At 26.5% G+C, this 17916-nt stretch overlaps 2 protein-coding genes across 2 annotated transcripts in view; one reads left to right on the top strand and one right to left on the bottom strand.

Moving 5' to 3' along the window:
• The window catches only part of LOC100161821, a 21838-nt gene extending 16221 nt beyond the window's left edge, over nt 1-5617 (bottom strand). The window contains exon 1 of the mRNA XM_001945518.5: nt 5463-5617. Coding sequence (XP_001945553.2) covers nt 5463-5473 — 11 coding nt within the window. The 5' untranslated portion in view covers nt 5474-5617. The remainder of the gene's footprint in view (nt 1-5462) is intronic.
• Nucleotides 5475-17671, top strand: LOC100573315. Its single transcript, XM_029485255.1, has 4 exons — nt 5475-5694; nt 15019-15130; nt 15200-15348; nt 16414-17671. The coding sequence occupies exons 1-4, from the start codon at nt 5475-5477 to the stop codon at nt 16845-16847; spliced, it is 915 nt and encodes a 304-aa protein (XP_029341115.1). The 3' UTR covers nt 16848-17671.
• Nucleotides 17672-17916: the final 245 nt, after the last annotated feature.

Genomic DNA, 17916 nt, shown 5'->3' with positions numbered 1-17916 from the left:
CAAGGTTTCACAAGGTAAGTAGGTTATTCTGTAAAAAAAACATCTCAAAAATATAAAACATAGGTTTTTTTTATGGTTATTTTATGTTCAAATTTGGAGGTAATTACTACATAAAATAATCAAGAATAACAATATTAGTTATTTTTTTGTAATTTTATAATATTAATTCAACTTCCCGGCTACCGAGTTAATAATAAGTAATAATAATATAAATATAATATAAAATAACCACATTAACAAACTTTCACCGCTCGGAATCGTTTTTCGTATACAATGATATTATATCATTGAATTCAAATTTAAAACCATCCATTATACAGTGACCCACTTCACACTTGTAACTTACTGTACAACAAATTAACTTAACAACTTTTTAAATTTTATTTTTTAAATATGTGTTACCTAGATATATATGTAGGTATATATATAAGTAATTAATATAAAAAAAAATATATTTCTATGAGAATAGTAGTATGGCATACCTATTAGATTGATGCTATAATTACTAAACCTAACATGGGAATATTTGGCCCAACAGGAATACAAGAGTATTTCTGATGGACTGACTGCCTTGTATGCAATATGCTGAATTTTATTTTTTTATTTTTTTCTAGTTATTGTAAATAAATAATATTTTTGATAAATAAATAGAAAATAAAAAAAGACTAGTATCTTGACAGTATTTTAATCTTTTGATGTAACTTACCTAATTATAATTTTGTTTGCAACTGTATAGTATACACTGTATAGTGTATACTACTATTCCTAATAGTATCATATAATATTATAATTTATAAATAAACCAAAATAACTAATATTACTAATAATTGTATCACTGGAATGCCTAATTCTGTAAATCTATAATCATATTTGCCTATTATGCATGTAGCATAGATTGTTAATTTTCTAATAAAAATGAAATAAAATAAAAAAATTATTTATAAATAATATTATATTGCGGTGATAATATTATGTAATTATCATTTCTAGTTCTAGTGTTTGATGTCCAGAGTGAGATTAGTCTATACCTACTTAGCTGTGAATAATGAATAAAAAAATAAAAATAATACTGCATTGGCCCCAAATTGTTTGGTCAAAAATTAAGTTGAAATTGCTTAATAAATATATTAACCGTGACTATCCTACTGATAACATTTATGCAAACTTATGAACATATTATTTGTTAAGTTAAAATTAAATTAAATATAGTTCTTACATAGAAATTATTATATATTTTCGAAAATTTGAAATTTTGGAATAGGTATTGAAAATCTATTATATTGACACTTTTGTCCTTGCCAAAAACTAATATTGTAAAGAACAAAGCTTACTAGCATAAATCATGGATATAGTTATTTGTATGATACTTCTGAATCTGTTTCCTCAGCTACTTGTAATCAATTACAGTGTTGTATAAATATATTTCCGAAAAAAGTATTTGAGTAGTATTTAATATACTGTTAAAAAATAGTATTCAAAAAAGATTTTTTATGATGAATTATAAGTATTAAATACTATTTCTTATTGTCAATTAACAATTATTATGTACTTACCTAAATTGTATTACTTAACTAACAAATGGGATTTTTGTTTTTTTTTTTATTAAACTTTTTCCTCATTTTAAATATCAGAATAGCTTTGTTTGAGGATTTTGACGGCTAAACTTTAATTATTTAAGAAATAGTAGTTTAAAAGAATTAACCATTGTACTATTTTTGATACATTTTAATACATTAAGACATTTGTAATACATCAACGAAGTTTAAATTAAGTTAACAAATACTGTTAACTTAAATTAATTTCAATTAGTAAGCTTATTACATAATTTAAAAAAAAATACATTAAAAAGATATTAAAATAACTGCAAGGCTCAGCAAGTTAATGATTTTTTTTAACTCAGTTAAGTTAAGTTAAATATTTTTTGTTCAATTAAATTCAAAGTTAAGTTAATAAACTTTTTAATACATCAATTAAGTTTAAAGTTAGGTTAATAAATGTTGTTAACTTAATTTAACTTCAATTATTAAGTTAATTAAAAAAAAAAAATATTGGAAAGATATTAAAATAAGTGAAAATCACTTGAATATAGTAATGTAGCCTATACTTATGATAATAGATACATAATAATATATTATTATGTATATAATTTAAAACTTCTTGTATGGCTGTATCGCCTATATAATTTTACTGTTTGACATTTACATTCGAAAATAAATAATTAAACTAATAGTGAAAACACTGAAAACTTATTACTGACAAACTGCAGCAGTGTAAGCGACAGAGCAAATTAGCGACAAACTGAGGAATGAAAACTATGAACTAAGAATGTATAAATGTATATTACACCACTATAGATAGGTAGGTATTTTTGTAATACAATAAATTATAACATAAATGTTAAATATAATAAATAAATAAATAAATAGAAATAGTCATAATTCATGATAATCGACAATTGTATAAATTATAAAATATTAAATAATAAGAAATAACTAATGAGACCTAATGGCTAATAATAATGATAATAAGCCTGTTATTATTAAACTTGACTTTGTGGGTTCGTATAGCTATTGATAAATCTTAAAATACGGTCATAGGAGCGACAATGGTCTAAATGTCACATTATTGTATTATACTATTATTATTTATTATTTAATTTTTTCATTAGTACTTAATTCATATAACATGATACTATATTAGTCCATATCTATAAAAAATAATAAAAGAAATCTTTTTTTCTAATAATATTTTCTAATATTCTACGAATTAAATTAATTAAATCGACAAACTGTTAATATACTAAAATATTTTATGAATAACCCGAAAATTCAAAATTAACTTAATTGGGAATTTAAAAAAAATACAAGTTGATTTTAAGTTAACATATAACATAATGAGTTAAGTTAAAGTTAAGTTAATAAGTTAAAATTAACTTAACTTTTAACTTATTAACTCATTAATGCCCAGCCTTGAAAATAAATTATAGTTACTTGTATAGTATTATATCTATCAAATTTCAAATAAGTATCAACCTATGGATATATATTTATTTATTATTATTATTTATGTATAATTTAAAACTTGTGGGGCAGTATCATTTTAAAATTCTATTTATATTTTATGCTGGGTTCATATAAAAATAAATATTGTGTGTAAATGTGCTTACTGTATTGTTTAACGCAATTTAAAATTCAAAAAATAAATTACTCAATAATTTAAAAATATTAAAAAAACAACTATAATTCTATTCATAAATGTAGTATATTATATATATATATATATATATTATAACATTTGTATTTTACAACTAGGTTATTCTAAATATCTATTAAATTTTAATAACAGTGTAAACTGTATGAGTTATGGTATAAATGTATAATAAATAAATTAAATTATTTATTTTTATATATATACAGCAGTAATAGCCAATAGGTAGGTAGGTATTTTTGTAATAAAATTATAATATATAGTATAATGTATAATTCACGATTATAGTACAATAACAATTGTAGGTATTAAATATTAATAAATAATAAGTAATAACTAATGAGTACCTACTTAATAAGTAGGTATTAGGTAAGTAGGTATTATGTATCGGGGCTATGTGGGCTCGTATCTTTTAATATCTTTATACGGGCGACTAAATAAATATTATGTTACATTTTTACCTTTATATTATTATTAATTAGTACACCTAATCATCATAAAAATATATCTGAAATTCTTTGTAGATAATATATATTTTATTTCTAATAATATTTACTATACTTATGACTTTTATAAATAATATATGGATAATATGAAAGTTCAAAATTAACTTAATTGTGAATATTAAAAATAATATAAGTTGATTTTAAATTAATTTAGACACAAATGAGTTAAGTTAATCAAAACAGCGAACTAGTAAGTTAAGTTCATAAGTTAAAAATAACTTAACTTATTAACTCGTTAATACCCAGCATTGTTAATTAATATGTAATAGATGAATACATGTCAAAAACAGTGTTTGTTGAAAATTAGTATCAGTAATATGAGAAGACGCATATAATGCAAAAAAAAAAATAATTTGTAGTGGTAATAATTTATTTTAAGTAGAAGAAAAGTATCTGAAAAAAATATTTTATACCTACATTGAAATAGAATTTAAAATGTATTCAAATTCCTGTTGGTAGATAGTTAGGTTAGGTTAGAAACTTAGGGGGAATTAATAAAAGAACTAGTTAAATTATAAACCTTATAATTTATAGTCTATAATAGGTTAGCATATTAAATACTTATATATATCATGGAATGTGTAAAAAGAGAAATAATTTTATAAAATATAATAATGTACTGTAAAAGTATAAAGTACCTACAAATAATATTTTTAAATTACAACAAAATAACTAAAATCTTTAATCTTGGTTTTAATATGTAATTTTGTCCAAATTTAAAATTAAAATGTTTGTAAAAAAAACTGTTTATACATATTTACAGTATAAACTAATTACGAGAATCCTTATTTTAAATTTTCAATCCTTAGCTATAAAAATTGAACATTTTATCATTTTTTTTAATTAAAAATGTTATGAATATTTTTAAGAATTTGATAAATTTTGTCAAAATTTTAACTTTAAATATTTATATTTCAGTTTTCCTTCATTTTTTGTTTGTTTTTCTTCATGAAAATGTTGGCCAAATCAAATTAAGTATATTGTTGTCCTAAAATTCCTTGTCACTCATCACTCCTAATTTCCTATTAATTTCCATTAAATATTTTACCAAGTAATAAAATACATATTATCAAATTTAATTGAAGTGGTTACCATGAAAGCCAACCATTTGTTATACATATATTTATATTTATATTATGTATGCTGTATGGAGTATATTTATAACGATATCAATTTTACAACTACACTGCGGCTCACGAGAGAGTATTACAGTTCTGCGCATGTAGACTATATAGGCATTCCCCCACTTTGTGCCATGTAGTGTATGTAAAATAAGTGGCGATGCGCGTAATCGTACGTATTTTCGTCGAGCGACAATAATACTCTTTTGTGGGCCGCAGTATAGTCCCGGGTTCATTCAATAAATACTATAAAAAATTATATTTTATTTTCTATTAATTTGAGATTATCGTTGTAATTTTGAAAAAGGTTTACCGTTATTAGAAACGTCACGAAATAAAAAAACAAAATGGCCGCCAGATGACGCGCAACACGATGTGCGCACATTGGCCCGAATACGAGATAGGTAAAATTTGAATTTTTCGGGAAACTCGTCTAGTTTATCTAGGTTCTCGGCTGACGTCACAGGTAGTGGGATACCAAAATATATTAACTAAACAGTGTAGCCATTCACAACAATATAATATTAAAATAACCAATTTTTAGTTATTAATAGGTCCCTACCTGATAATTATTAAATAATAAATATCATGATGCAATGTTAAAATGGTTATTGTGACAAGTACGTACTTATAAGACATTATGCTGAACGGCGAATTGCAGCGTCAGCGGATTGGATTATTTCAACAACTTGTAGAAATGAACGACGCCAGTAACGAGCAGGAACAACAAGCGACGTGTGAACTCGAAATGATCGCCGTTTGGCCGTTCACCGGCGGGCCGCCACCAGCTGTGCCGTACGCGGTGGAGGGGAGCATCGTCGTCGGCGGTGGCAGAGAGCGCTTGCGTTCGGGCCATATGGGTACGCGTCGGTTACCGCCGCTCGGCCGCCGCGCCGCGCCGCGCAGTCTTTTCGACCTCCGGGATGAAAATATAATATTACGTCCTCCGTACGCTAAATTGGGCGCGGCCTCAACGGTCGTTACCCACACAACAGCTGCCGCCGGCGCCGCATTCGTCGCGTATTTACGACGGTTGCCGCGCAGCACACACGTCGGCGCGTATATAAAAATATATTAGTAGGTACTGCGACGCATATTCGACATCTAATTCGGTCGGCTGCGCGCTGTGCGCACCAATCATTTTTTTTTGTTATTAAATATTTCAGCGTTCGACGGTTTTAAACAGCCACGTTGTCTAAGAAGCAACCGGTTTCGTAAGTTTTCTCCGTCTAGGTATGCGTCTTTGAGGCAAATCGCAAAATACTTGATTAGTCATTAGTGTGTAGGTACCAGGTACGTGGTACGATGACGATTCAAAACCTATATAATATCCTATATCATGAACCAATGAAAAAAATGGTGGCCGTTCTATTTAATAACAATACGATAGGTTTTAAAAAAATGGTTTTAATTTTTTAACAATAAGACGTTTTATTCGCTGTCAACTGGAGAAACTACACCGTTTGCAAGGCGAGCCACGTGTTTTAAGGATAAATGTCAACTGGTACCTTTTAATCGAACGCCCGCGACATTTTCATGTAATAAATTATTATTAAGGGATTTTGTTGTTTGCCATACCATTTTGATGGGTGTACCGTATGGTTGCGTAACAATCCTAATTAAAGCGGCGTCAAATGTTCTTGTAAAATTATACAAAAACTTGATAATTGTTATTTTATTTCAGCAAAACCCGTGGTGTAGGTTAGGTTAGGTTAGTACACTTTACTCGTGATCATGTACTATAATATTATAATATATTTCATATTATGAATAAACCTAAGGTGAAATCACAGGATCCACTAGAAGCGCTATCAGTGAGCTAGCTTTTGTCTAATATGATAAGAATATTTGACGGCGTTGTTTTATCTGCAGGCTACAGTTATAGATAATTTAAGAATGGATAATAGACTAACCGAATTTATAACATGAAAATGTTCATTTTCATGTTTTTATATTTTTATTTAAAGAGGTCTTATCATTTATATATCGAACTATAATTAGGTAATGATAAAACCCCTTAGGGCCTGTTTTACAATCATAGTTTACACCTTGGTTAAGCCTAACCCACTGATTTTACCAGCCAAATTCGGTGGTTTAACCTTAGTTCAACGATTGTAATACGGGCACTTACTGAAATGAGTGCGTCGTAAAAATTCAGTGTGTCTCTCGTCCACATTCTGAACCATGACTCCTTATTTTGTCAACATAAGGGTTTCCCAGCCATTTTATCATTGGATCACGCAATTGTATCAACATTAGCCGTGGGACTAATAATATTTACGTCACTAAATAATATTATATGCCACGTGACTCATGGAAAAAAAAATCTAGTTGATCATGGAAAAATATAAACGATTACGTAATATTTAAAAAAATATTTACCGTGGTAAATGAACGACAAAGGTGAAAGGAAGTAATCTTTTTCTTTTTTAAAAGAAACGGAATGAATTCGTTTTTTTTAAAGAACGAGGAACAGAATGAATTCCTGCTGTTAAAAGCTAAAAGTAGTTTTATTTAATTTAATTTTTATTTAGGTACATTTATAAAATCATAAAATCGTAGAATAAATTATTTAAAATATAGCTATTATTATAGTTTACAAAATTATTCAAAATCGAATGATTTTCTACAATTACATAATACCATTGATTATACATAGTACTATGTATAATCAATGATAATACATATCTTACTAATTTAAGATTATTTGATTATTTATTTGGTATTACTTGAATATTTTTTATAAAATTTCTATGCACCATACAATTTTGATAATATTACGATTCTTTTAGAGATATTTATAACCATAAGAAAATTACTAGTTTCATTAGTTTATTGTTAATTATTGTCTCTAATTATTTGGCATGTCAAAAATCGAATACAAGGTTTCTCACAAGTTGTTTTAGTGGAAATTAAAATAAAGCTGAGATTAAATCTACAATGATTTTAAATTAGCGTTTGAAGTTAAAATATTGACAACATTTATCAAAATCTTTTTTTACTTCATTTAAACTTATTTAACCTATACTGTAGAGCTAATGCCTAATAGTAAAATAAATTACTTTCACTACAATAATATATTAATATCATCAAAATATATATTTAGTAATATTATAAGCTGACAGATATCTGTTCTTATCAGTGGCGTAGCCCCCCCCCCCCGAAATGATAAGAAAATTTAAAATCATTTTAATGGTATATAATAGTCGCTCCAAAAGTCTTAAATTGTATTTAAAATATTTAAAAATATACTACATACACAGTGGCGTGCCCAGGAATTTTAAATGGGGGGGACGACCATTTATTTTTTTAAATAAACAAAAGAAAGCGGTCAAGCGGAAGTCGTTCTGCTGTATAGTAAGCTACAATTAGATGACTGTAAACTTAAATTCAATGATACATATCATGTGTGCAAAAAATGGTTCTGAGCAGAGACGATTTGGCAGCCTAGGATACTGTATACTATATTTATATTGTTGTTATTAATATATATAGGTACATTTTTAACTACTAAATCATTTTAGAAGTTAATGGTTTTACAATGGTTTTTATTTATTTTTTTATCCTGGATACAAATTATCATATATCATTGAATTCAAGTTTAATACAAACAATTATACATTGACCCACTTGTAACTTACTATACAGCAGAGTGACATCCATTTACCCGCATTTTAAATTTTAAGTTTGATACATTTTGTCGAAATTAAAACTTTAAATATTTAAAAAAAAAATTGTGCAAATGTATTTTTAATATTATTTAACTGTAGCTTAACTAGCACGCCACTGTACCTATAAGTATTAACACTTTTCGGCTATCTATCTGTGCTAGTATGTATTTAATGTGTAAAAGTGTAAAAGTTGATCACCCCCCCCCCCCCCCCCCCTGAAAAAAATCCTGGCTACGCCACTGGTTCTTATACAATGTTTTTATATCATATTTAATTCAAATTTAACACATGCATTATTACAGTGACTCTCTAATCACGGTATATACAATGTACAGCAGAACGTTACTATAACCTACCCAATTTTTATTTATAAATATAAAGAAAAATAGGTATTTCTATAAGTTCAAGTTTGTAACATTTTAAATTGTCGTTTTTGTTTTAATGTGCATTAATATTTGTATGAATAATAAATATTTCAAAGAAAAAAAATTGTTTTTAGTACAAATGACTACGTATCTTATTGATACGTAGGTACTTAATTTTACTAAACATATTTTAAAGCACTTGCATATTAATAATAAGTTAATAAAGGACTAACATTACAATAAGAAATAATTGTATAAGACATAATATAATATTTATTATTTATTAAATACAATATAATATAATTCCACAAGAAATAATTATTATGAATTTTTCAATCATAGAAATGATAAAATTAGCCATAGTTTTAAGAAATCACTTTTCTGTTAAAGTTTATTTGTTGATAAGAGACTATCATATATTCAATAAATTTAATGTGGATGGTAAAATTTTTAAACATAATTCGTTTTATGTAGGTACTTATTTTACTACTAATTATTTCCAATATTATTTGACTAAAAACATTTTGTAACCACTACAGCTGTTACATACTACTAAAACAGCTGATAAGTAGGTAGGTACTGCAGTATATGTATAATATAATTAAGTACCTATATTCATATTTTAATTTGTAATTGCACTATACATTATCGTATTTTAATAGGTCTCATAGTCCGTATATTTGAAATCAATAAATACATAATTTGTGTATATATATTATATATTATTAATTTTTAACATAATAGCTATTATGGTGACCATTAATTTTAATGAAATATTTTTTTTACAATTATTAATAAAATCGATGTCCTCTATATCAAATGCATTCATTATCCTAATCGTGGGTGGCACATTTGGTTTTGTGTTTTAATAAAATGACAACTTGTTGTTAGTTAGTATACATTTTATGAAACAAGTATCCAAAGTTACTTTATAACTAATAGTTTTTAACCGTCTATCTAATAATTTGTATTATCCTTATTTATATATATATATATATTATAAAAGAACAGGCCTGTTAAATGTATCAATTTTCTGACGACACTGTTGAACTTTTTCCAATTCTATTGTTACTTACTGAATTTTAATCCATTTTAGATTCTTAGTGAAACGATGATTGTATTGATTTTACAATGATGTGTGTTTTTTATTTTTTTTTAAACTTTTTTTTTTTTTTTTGTCTGTCATCACCTTTTAGGACAGTAAAAGTGCTTGGATTTTCTTCAACAGTGCCGTTTCTGATAGGAAAGTGAATCTAGTTGGTACTTTGGGGGGTAAAAAGTAAAAATTTCCCAGTAGATTTCAAATGCGACGTGAAAAACAAAAGAAAAATTAAGGAAAAACAGGAATTTTTACGCAAAATCTGTTTTCGAGAAAAACGATTTTGGTTTTTAGTAAAACTCTAAAACAAATTACCGTAGGTGCATACAATTTTGACTGATCGTTTATGTTTGCATTTTCTATAACACTATAACATTTTTCAAATATTTTGATTTATTTTGACAGATATTTTCAGTTTCCATTATTTTTAATTATTTTTTCTATAAATATCAATAAAATTTGTTGGTTAAAAAAGCTTAAAAATTTAATGTAAGGTTCCTATTATATTTTTTCAAAGGTAGATAAAAAAAATTAAAAATCCATAGTCACATTTTTTTTTTTATTAGCATTTAAAGTTCAAAAATTGCCAAAATATGTAAAAATCACGAAAATTTGCAAATTATTTTGAGTTAAGAATTCGTAAAAAATTTTCTTTTTAAATCTAAGATTTGAAAATGCAATGTAAGATTCCTCATAAGTTTGTCTACCATCTAAAAAAAAAATGTCTACAAGCTAGTCAAAAAAAATTTTTATGAGCGTTTGAAATTCATATTTTTACAACATTCTATATTCACTCGATTTCTCGCGTAACGATATTCTTATTTTGTTGTAATCAAAAAATGAATTACTGTAGATACTTGAAAATTTCACTTATATTAGCATTTTCTATATACGATAAAATTTTGAAAATAATTTGACTCTTTTTGAGGTGTTTACGGACATATTGTCAGTTTTCAATTTTTTTAGTTTTTTTCTTCTAAAAATATCAATAAAGTTTTATCTGTTTGGCCAAAAAGTGTAAAAATGTAATACAATGCTCCTGATATTATATTGTTACAATAGCAGTTGCAAAATATTAAAAATACATATAGGCACAATTTTTTTTATAAGCATTTAAAGTTCGAATCTTGACAAAATTTATCAAATTTAAAATGTAATAATTATATTTTGTAGGTAAAAATTTATAAATTATTCAACTTTTATAGCTAATGAATGAAAAATTAAAACAAGATTGCACGTAAGTATAGTTATTTCTGAAACCGAAAAATCTCAAAAATATAAAAACACAGTTTTATTTTATAGTTATTATATGTTCAAATTTGGAGGGAATTACATATTAAATAACCAAGAATAACAATTTTAGTTATTATGTTGTAGTTGTATAATATTAATTCAACTTACCGGCTACCGTAATAAGAATAATGGTAATAACATTATAACAATATAAATATAATATAAAATATCCACACTGACAAACCGTCACCGCACAAATCGTATATTATTATATTATTATAAGTATACAGTTGGAATATTTATCCTTAAACGTCGGTAATATTCACTCCAAACCTCCCTAAAAATAAACTCTAAGATCGCCTCTGGTGTCGTTGTGCGCAAGCGAGTCGTCGATTTTCAGGTAAAAACTTTTGAATGTACGCAAACGAGTTACAGTGGTTATAGTAAGTTATGTTATTAATTGTACCTATACAGAAAATAAAATTACCTAGGTTAAAGGTTTTTTTAAGAGGCCTATTATAGAAAATAATTGTGTTGGGGGCCCAATCATTAGCTAGACGGGCATTGGTTGTAAAATCAAAAATAATTAAATTCTCATAGCAAAATATTATCAATACTGTATTGATATTGATAGTATATTGATATTGAGTTTTGAGTTTTTATTTTGTCTTTTTTGTTTAACGTTATAGATTATAAATTGTAAATTTTGGTATCTTAATGCTTTCTGCTAAATTATTTAAATGACACGCTAAAAAACCGTAACATTTATACAATACACCAATTTTCCCCCAAGACAAAAAAATTAAAATTCAGGTGACACGGAGACATGAGGAAAGTATTTAAGACAACCCTGTGAAAAAAAATTGGAAAAAAAGTTTATTAGTGTCGTCCGAAAATTTGTATACATATAAAATAGTCTTGTTCTTTTATATATATTAGGATTAGGATTAATGTTTTGGCTATCTACTATTAGGTATTTCTAATTTATTTGGAATGTGGAATATCACTATCAACTACGATTAATTGAACCATGGACTAAGATACAATAGACTGGCATCGACACAATTTTGGTGGACCACAAATGTCTGGTGTTATCACGTGTTATGGGACCTTTACTGATACTAGCGCACATGCTGGTCTTAATTTTAAATTCCAGAAGTACAGACTAGTAATATGTTATATCTAATTAATAGTTCAAAATTCAACCACTATTCGAGCAGTAACAGCAGCTGTTAAGGTCCCATAATGCATGGAAAATACGGTATTCGTTTAGTATGATCTACCGATCGAAAATCAAGTTTAGTATGTGATCTATCTGTGTTACCGGGTTTAGTATGTGACCAAGACGATTACAAATAGGTACTGACTGTTGTAGATGTTGTCAACACTGATATTGTTACTACTTATTATTATTATTATTATTATTATGTTATTGAAGTATGGTTATGTAGTATTGTAGTAGACATCATTATTCAATAAAGCAGATCAGATATACATAAAACATGGCGCTGTGAAACTTATGTAGTTATGTATGTCAATTCAAGAATTAATCTGTAAATACAGTATAAACACATATCGTAATATCGTATATTGTCAGAACAGACTCAAAAACCCTTAAGAAATGAGTTTCAACGGTAACATTGAAGGAGACTGGAACAATTGGAAGCAAAATTGTCACTGTACCTATCTTGGACATTGGTGTTATCATTTATTTTATAGTATATTAGTATACTATTTGTATTTTATTATAAAATAATAAATGGTATTTTTATATAAGCGCAAAACTAAAATTAATTTGATTAGATTCGACGACACCTAACCAACCTACAATTTATCAGGGATATCCAGAAATTATTTGAATTTCACCGGGTCATTATGATAATAAAAATACCCGCAGGCCGCAGCGAAAATACAATAACAACGAAAGTTTTATAAACGTATGTCATACTGTCATAGACAATACTATTGACGTATGTAGTATATTTTAATCTTGTTTACAGTTTATCAGTATAGAGAATTATGCATTTCATCATTAATGATATCATTGATAATAAACCAATGATTATACTACAATACTATTATGATAATATGGTATTATTTGTCAATTTGTCATTCATTTTTTCGTCTACCGTCGTGCTGTACTGTACCAGGTGATAACTGAATAGGTAACGTTCCTAATTACATATTTATTCAAATAAATTAAATAATTATTAACACATTGGGGACGAATGCCATCATAGGACAATAAAATAAAATAATCTGAAAAAATATCGATATTCGATACCTATTCAATATAATTTATATTACAACTCTGAACTCAATACCTATAAATAAAATATTAGTAAAGTTAATAATTCTAAAAATGTTGTTTGTGAGGTTCAATAAATGTTGAACACCAACCGATAAATCACCCAAAGTACGCCACTGAGTAATAGTGTAATGTTGAGCACAGACTGCTTCTATTTAGCAATTAATTGTTGGTTGTTGACATACAATTTTCTGACATACAATTTTCTGATATAATAGTGTTGTGAATTGTGACTAGTATATTATGCAGTTGCAGTCAGACGTCAGTACAACGTGAGTACTGTAAGTTACAGTCTGTAACCTTAGCAATGGGTCGATTATCAGAATCGACAATTTATGCGTATTTTTCATACGATACAAACAGTAAAACATCTGTATGTAAAAACTGCAGTGGTAAAGTATCTACCTAATAGTAAGTTTATTTATTTGTCATTTTATATTTTATTGATAATACACTAGGTAGTCACTAATACATAAGTACTTATAAGTACTTATATACGGCTATACTACCTTCAATTTCTTCTTTTTAGTATAAATATCGAAGTATATATTATAATATAGCAGGGGTGGCTAAACCACGGCTCACGTCATAGACTTTTGCGGCTAGCATCTTAACGTAACATTAGACGTAAATAAACGTAAGAGCCAAGATATAAAAAAAAAAGTCATATTATTATAAAATATATGACCTTTTTTTTTTTTTTATAGGGAAAGCATAGAACATATTAAAAAAGCATTTGAGTGTTCATCTTAATTTGTTTGAAGAGTTGAAACAACTCAAAAAAAAGCATTCAAAAAAATAATTTAAAGACCAATTTGAAAAGTGAAGCACATCAAAGACTATAACTTTTCAAAACCAAATGTACAAGTATCAATATTTATTAGAGATATAATAGATGCTTATGTTGAACTAGTCGCGGTGGATGGGCGTCCATTTAGTATGTTTAATGATTCAGGACTACGTAAGATATTGGATCCAGTTTTGAATGGTGTAAAAAATAGTGTTGTTATAAATTCAGAGTCTATTAAGTAAGAACATTGTAACTCAGTAATACTATAACTTCTAATAATTTAAAATTCTGTCCTTATTTGATAGAAAATATTTACACGGAGAATGTGATCAGATAAAAAAAAACAATAATTAAAGACTTACAATTTAAGCATATAAGCTTAAAATAAGATGCAGTTACACGGCTGAACAGAGCATTCCTAGGAATAAACATTCAATATATTGTTAATGATAGTATTATACTGAAGGCAATTGGCTTAATAAAATTTACTGAGTCACATACAGGTAAAGTATACTTTTAGTATTTTGTGTTGGTAATGGAATGATTTTCAAAATTAATTTCAAACGCTTTACATTTTTTTGTTTAGGTATATATTTGAAAGATACAATTTTAAATGTTTAAAAAAAAATTAAAATTGACATAGATCAAGTATACACTATTACATCAGATAGCGGAGCAAATATGCTTAAAGCTATGGATTCATTTGAAAATGATTGAGAAACACAGATTTCTAAAAATAATGACTTAGAAGTCGATGAACCAGTATATAAGTTAGTAAATGACAATAGTGATACTTCCTCAACATCAGATGACAATAATTATAATAACAGGTAATATTTTTAGTTTTTACTCATATGTTATAAACAAAATTATAAAAAAATATGATAAATTTTTTTTAGTGATCTTGAAAATGTGTTAACTTTCAATTCGGGTCCTGATGATGGAGAAATTGCTGATTCATTAAATGAAAACTTTGATGATATTCATGAACAATTGAAAAAACAATTTGAAAAAATTGTAACTGATATTGTTGCCCAAAATATTGATGGTAAGATTTTTACTGGTTAGTTATAGATTACTCTTCAGAGACTAAATTAAATAATAGCAGTAACTTTTTTAATGTTATGTTAACTATAGGTATTGAAACTCACAAATAGTTCATTAAGTATAATTTATAGTTAATACATAATTAAAAACTAATATTTTAACTCATTTAAAAATGTTTAAACTAAATAAATAAATATTATTATTATATTTTAATATTTCCTGTGATATTTTACATGAACACAACTAGACCAATTTTTTTTATAATGGGACTATATCTTATATTATTTTCTCTTTGTTATTATACTGTGTGAACATTTCTCCTACACCCCTTAACTAAGTTGGTATATTTGAAAATGGATTGTTATAAATATAAGTTTACATGAATATTGATATTTATTTTATAATACTTATCCATTAAGACTCACTATGTCACCCCCACTTTTTTCTTTAATAATGTATTTAATATTTATTAAAATTCTGATTATCGGAATTCTCGAATATACTTAAGGACCCTGTTTTAATTATTATTATTTAGATTTTTAAGTATAAAATCAGTTCAATAAATTATTGTAAAAAAGATTGGTTCTTGTTTGTAAAACTATCAACACAGGATACTTCTTAAAATTTAAATAGCGCAACAAATTTAAGCATTTGCCTAATTTGAAAAACAGCCTTGCAGTATACCTTTTCATTCTTAGACCATTTAATACCACATTGAAGAAATCATTTTCCATTGCTTATTATCCAATATATAATTGAAAAGGGAGGCTTTGCCCCAATCTAGATAAATAGAAATTAATATAATTATTATCAAAATACTATTTTAATTAAAATAGTATTCCATAGGTATATAATGTTTTTCTTCTGTTATTTTTATAATATTATACAGGTAATTAAATGATTATGACACATACTTCGAGTACTAATTTTATTTTATATTTTTACGCATCAGCAGTTAAGTTAGCACAAATATTTGTTTTTATGTTTTAACTTTAAACTTATGTTATTAATTTCATCCAGCGGGGATAAAATATTTAGAATTAATAGTTTTTTCATTTTATTGTAGGTATTTTCTGTGTTACTCATACGCTTCAATTAGCAGTAATTGATAGTCTCAAAGGTAGTACTGTTGAAAAACTATTAAAGAAGATGAGAGTCTTAGTTGAGAAGCTAAGAAACCAAACTTACTTATATCTTATTAAAAAAGAAAAATTAAAGTCACCAGTTCTGTACTACTTGACTAGATGGCATTCTACAGTGGACATGCTTGAAAAAGTACAATGTTTAAGACCTTTTATTTTATACATGTCAGCTAATGATTCAAAATTGAACAAATTGTGCATAAGTAGTTTTGAATGGCAACAAGATGCCCTGTGCAAAGCTTTATTACTATTTTTTTTCTGTATTAACGAGGACCGGAGAGAGAACCACAATTTGCATTACAGCTCCCCGAAAAGCTTTACTACCTGCCAAGATATAAACAAAAAAATTGCAATCTGAACAGCTGATATTAACAGATTTTTATGAAGCATGGCTAACTTGTAAAATTCAAACACAATCATTCAATACAAATTTTTCAAATAATTTAGTACAGTGTTAAATTATAAGAGAACAACATATAATGAACAACAACGTTTTATTATCCGATATATATCTGGATCCCTGTTTTAAAAATGGTATCTGTTTTATAAATTCTTTGCTGCATAGGTTTTATCAAAAAAAAATTTGTATTGCTTAGTGCTTACACAAGATAATACAATTCATAGGATCTGTTCTGATCCTTTGATAGGGTGGGGGGGGGGGGTGTAACCTCCTACCATAAAGTCGGGAATTGTCATTTCCAGTCGACATTTTAAAGGAATTTTCAAGATGCTTATCTCCTAAAATTTTAACATTTTTTAAAAAAAAATTTTTCCTTTAACTGAAGTTTTTCGTAATTCGTAATGGCTGATTGCAGTCGGCAGATATTACATTAAGTTCTTAATTTTTATGTATGATAAATAATATAATATAATAAAACATATAAAACTGGAATATCTAGGTATACTCATTGTTATCATATGAGTAGGAGTGAGTGGTCTACGGTGAAACATGAAGTTCATCAATAAGGCAAGTGGAATAATTTAGTTATGGTTAATCATATAGACAATACTATTAAATAGATCAGCCATTGCCATGTTAAATATTAGAACTGTGTACAGCACTCTTGGTGGCTGATGTATGAACTAATCTTGAAAATTGCGGTATTTTCAAAATGTAAACATTTGAGAGTTTTATTTTATTTCCTGTTTTCTGTCGCAGTGTCATACTATTTATTATTCACAGCAGGCTATAAAATACAAATTGCATACAAATTCAAAATGTTGTTTTATTAATAAATAAATAATTAATATATTATCATCACGTTTAATAAAATATCACAAAATATGTACCTTACAAAAAATATAGGTAACACATTAATTGAATGCAATATTAAAATGTTCAATCTATACATTATATACTTAATGGGGCTGCAACAGATGAATTTTAGACCAATAAGCTAAACCAAACTGGAAGAATTTGGTTTGAC

The sequence above is a fragment of the Acyrthosiphon pisum genome, chromosome X (genome assembly GCF_005508785.2).
Source record: "Acyrthosiphon pisum isolate AL4f chromosome X, pea_aphid_22Mar2018_4r6ur, whole genome shotgun sequence".
Classification (NCBI taxonomy): Eukaryota; Metazoa; Arthropoda; class Insecta; order Hemiptera; family Aphididae; genus Acyrthosiphon; species Acyrthosiphon pisum.
This window is presented reverse-complemented; position numbering and strand designations above follow the sequence as displayed.

Coding starts and splice junctions, on each gene's coding strand:
- LOC100573315 (XM_029485255.1), top strand. CDS start 5,475: ATGCTGAACGGCGAATTGCAGCGTCAGCGGATTGGATTATTTCAACAA. Junction 15,131..15,199: donor GACAATAATTATAATAACAG/GTAATATTTTTA, acceptor AATTTTTTTTAG/TGATCTTGAAAATGTGTTAA. Junction 15,349..16,413: donor TGTTGCCCAAAATATTGATG/GTAAGATTTTTA, acceptor ATTTTATTGTAG/GTATTTTCTGTGTTACTCAT.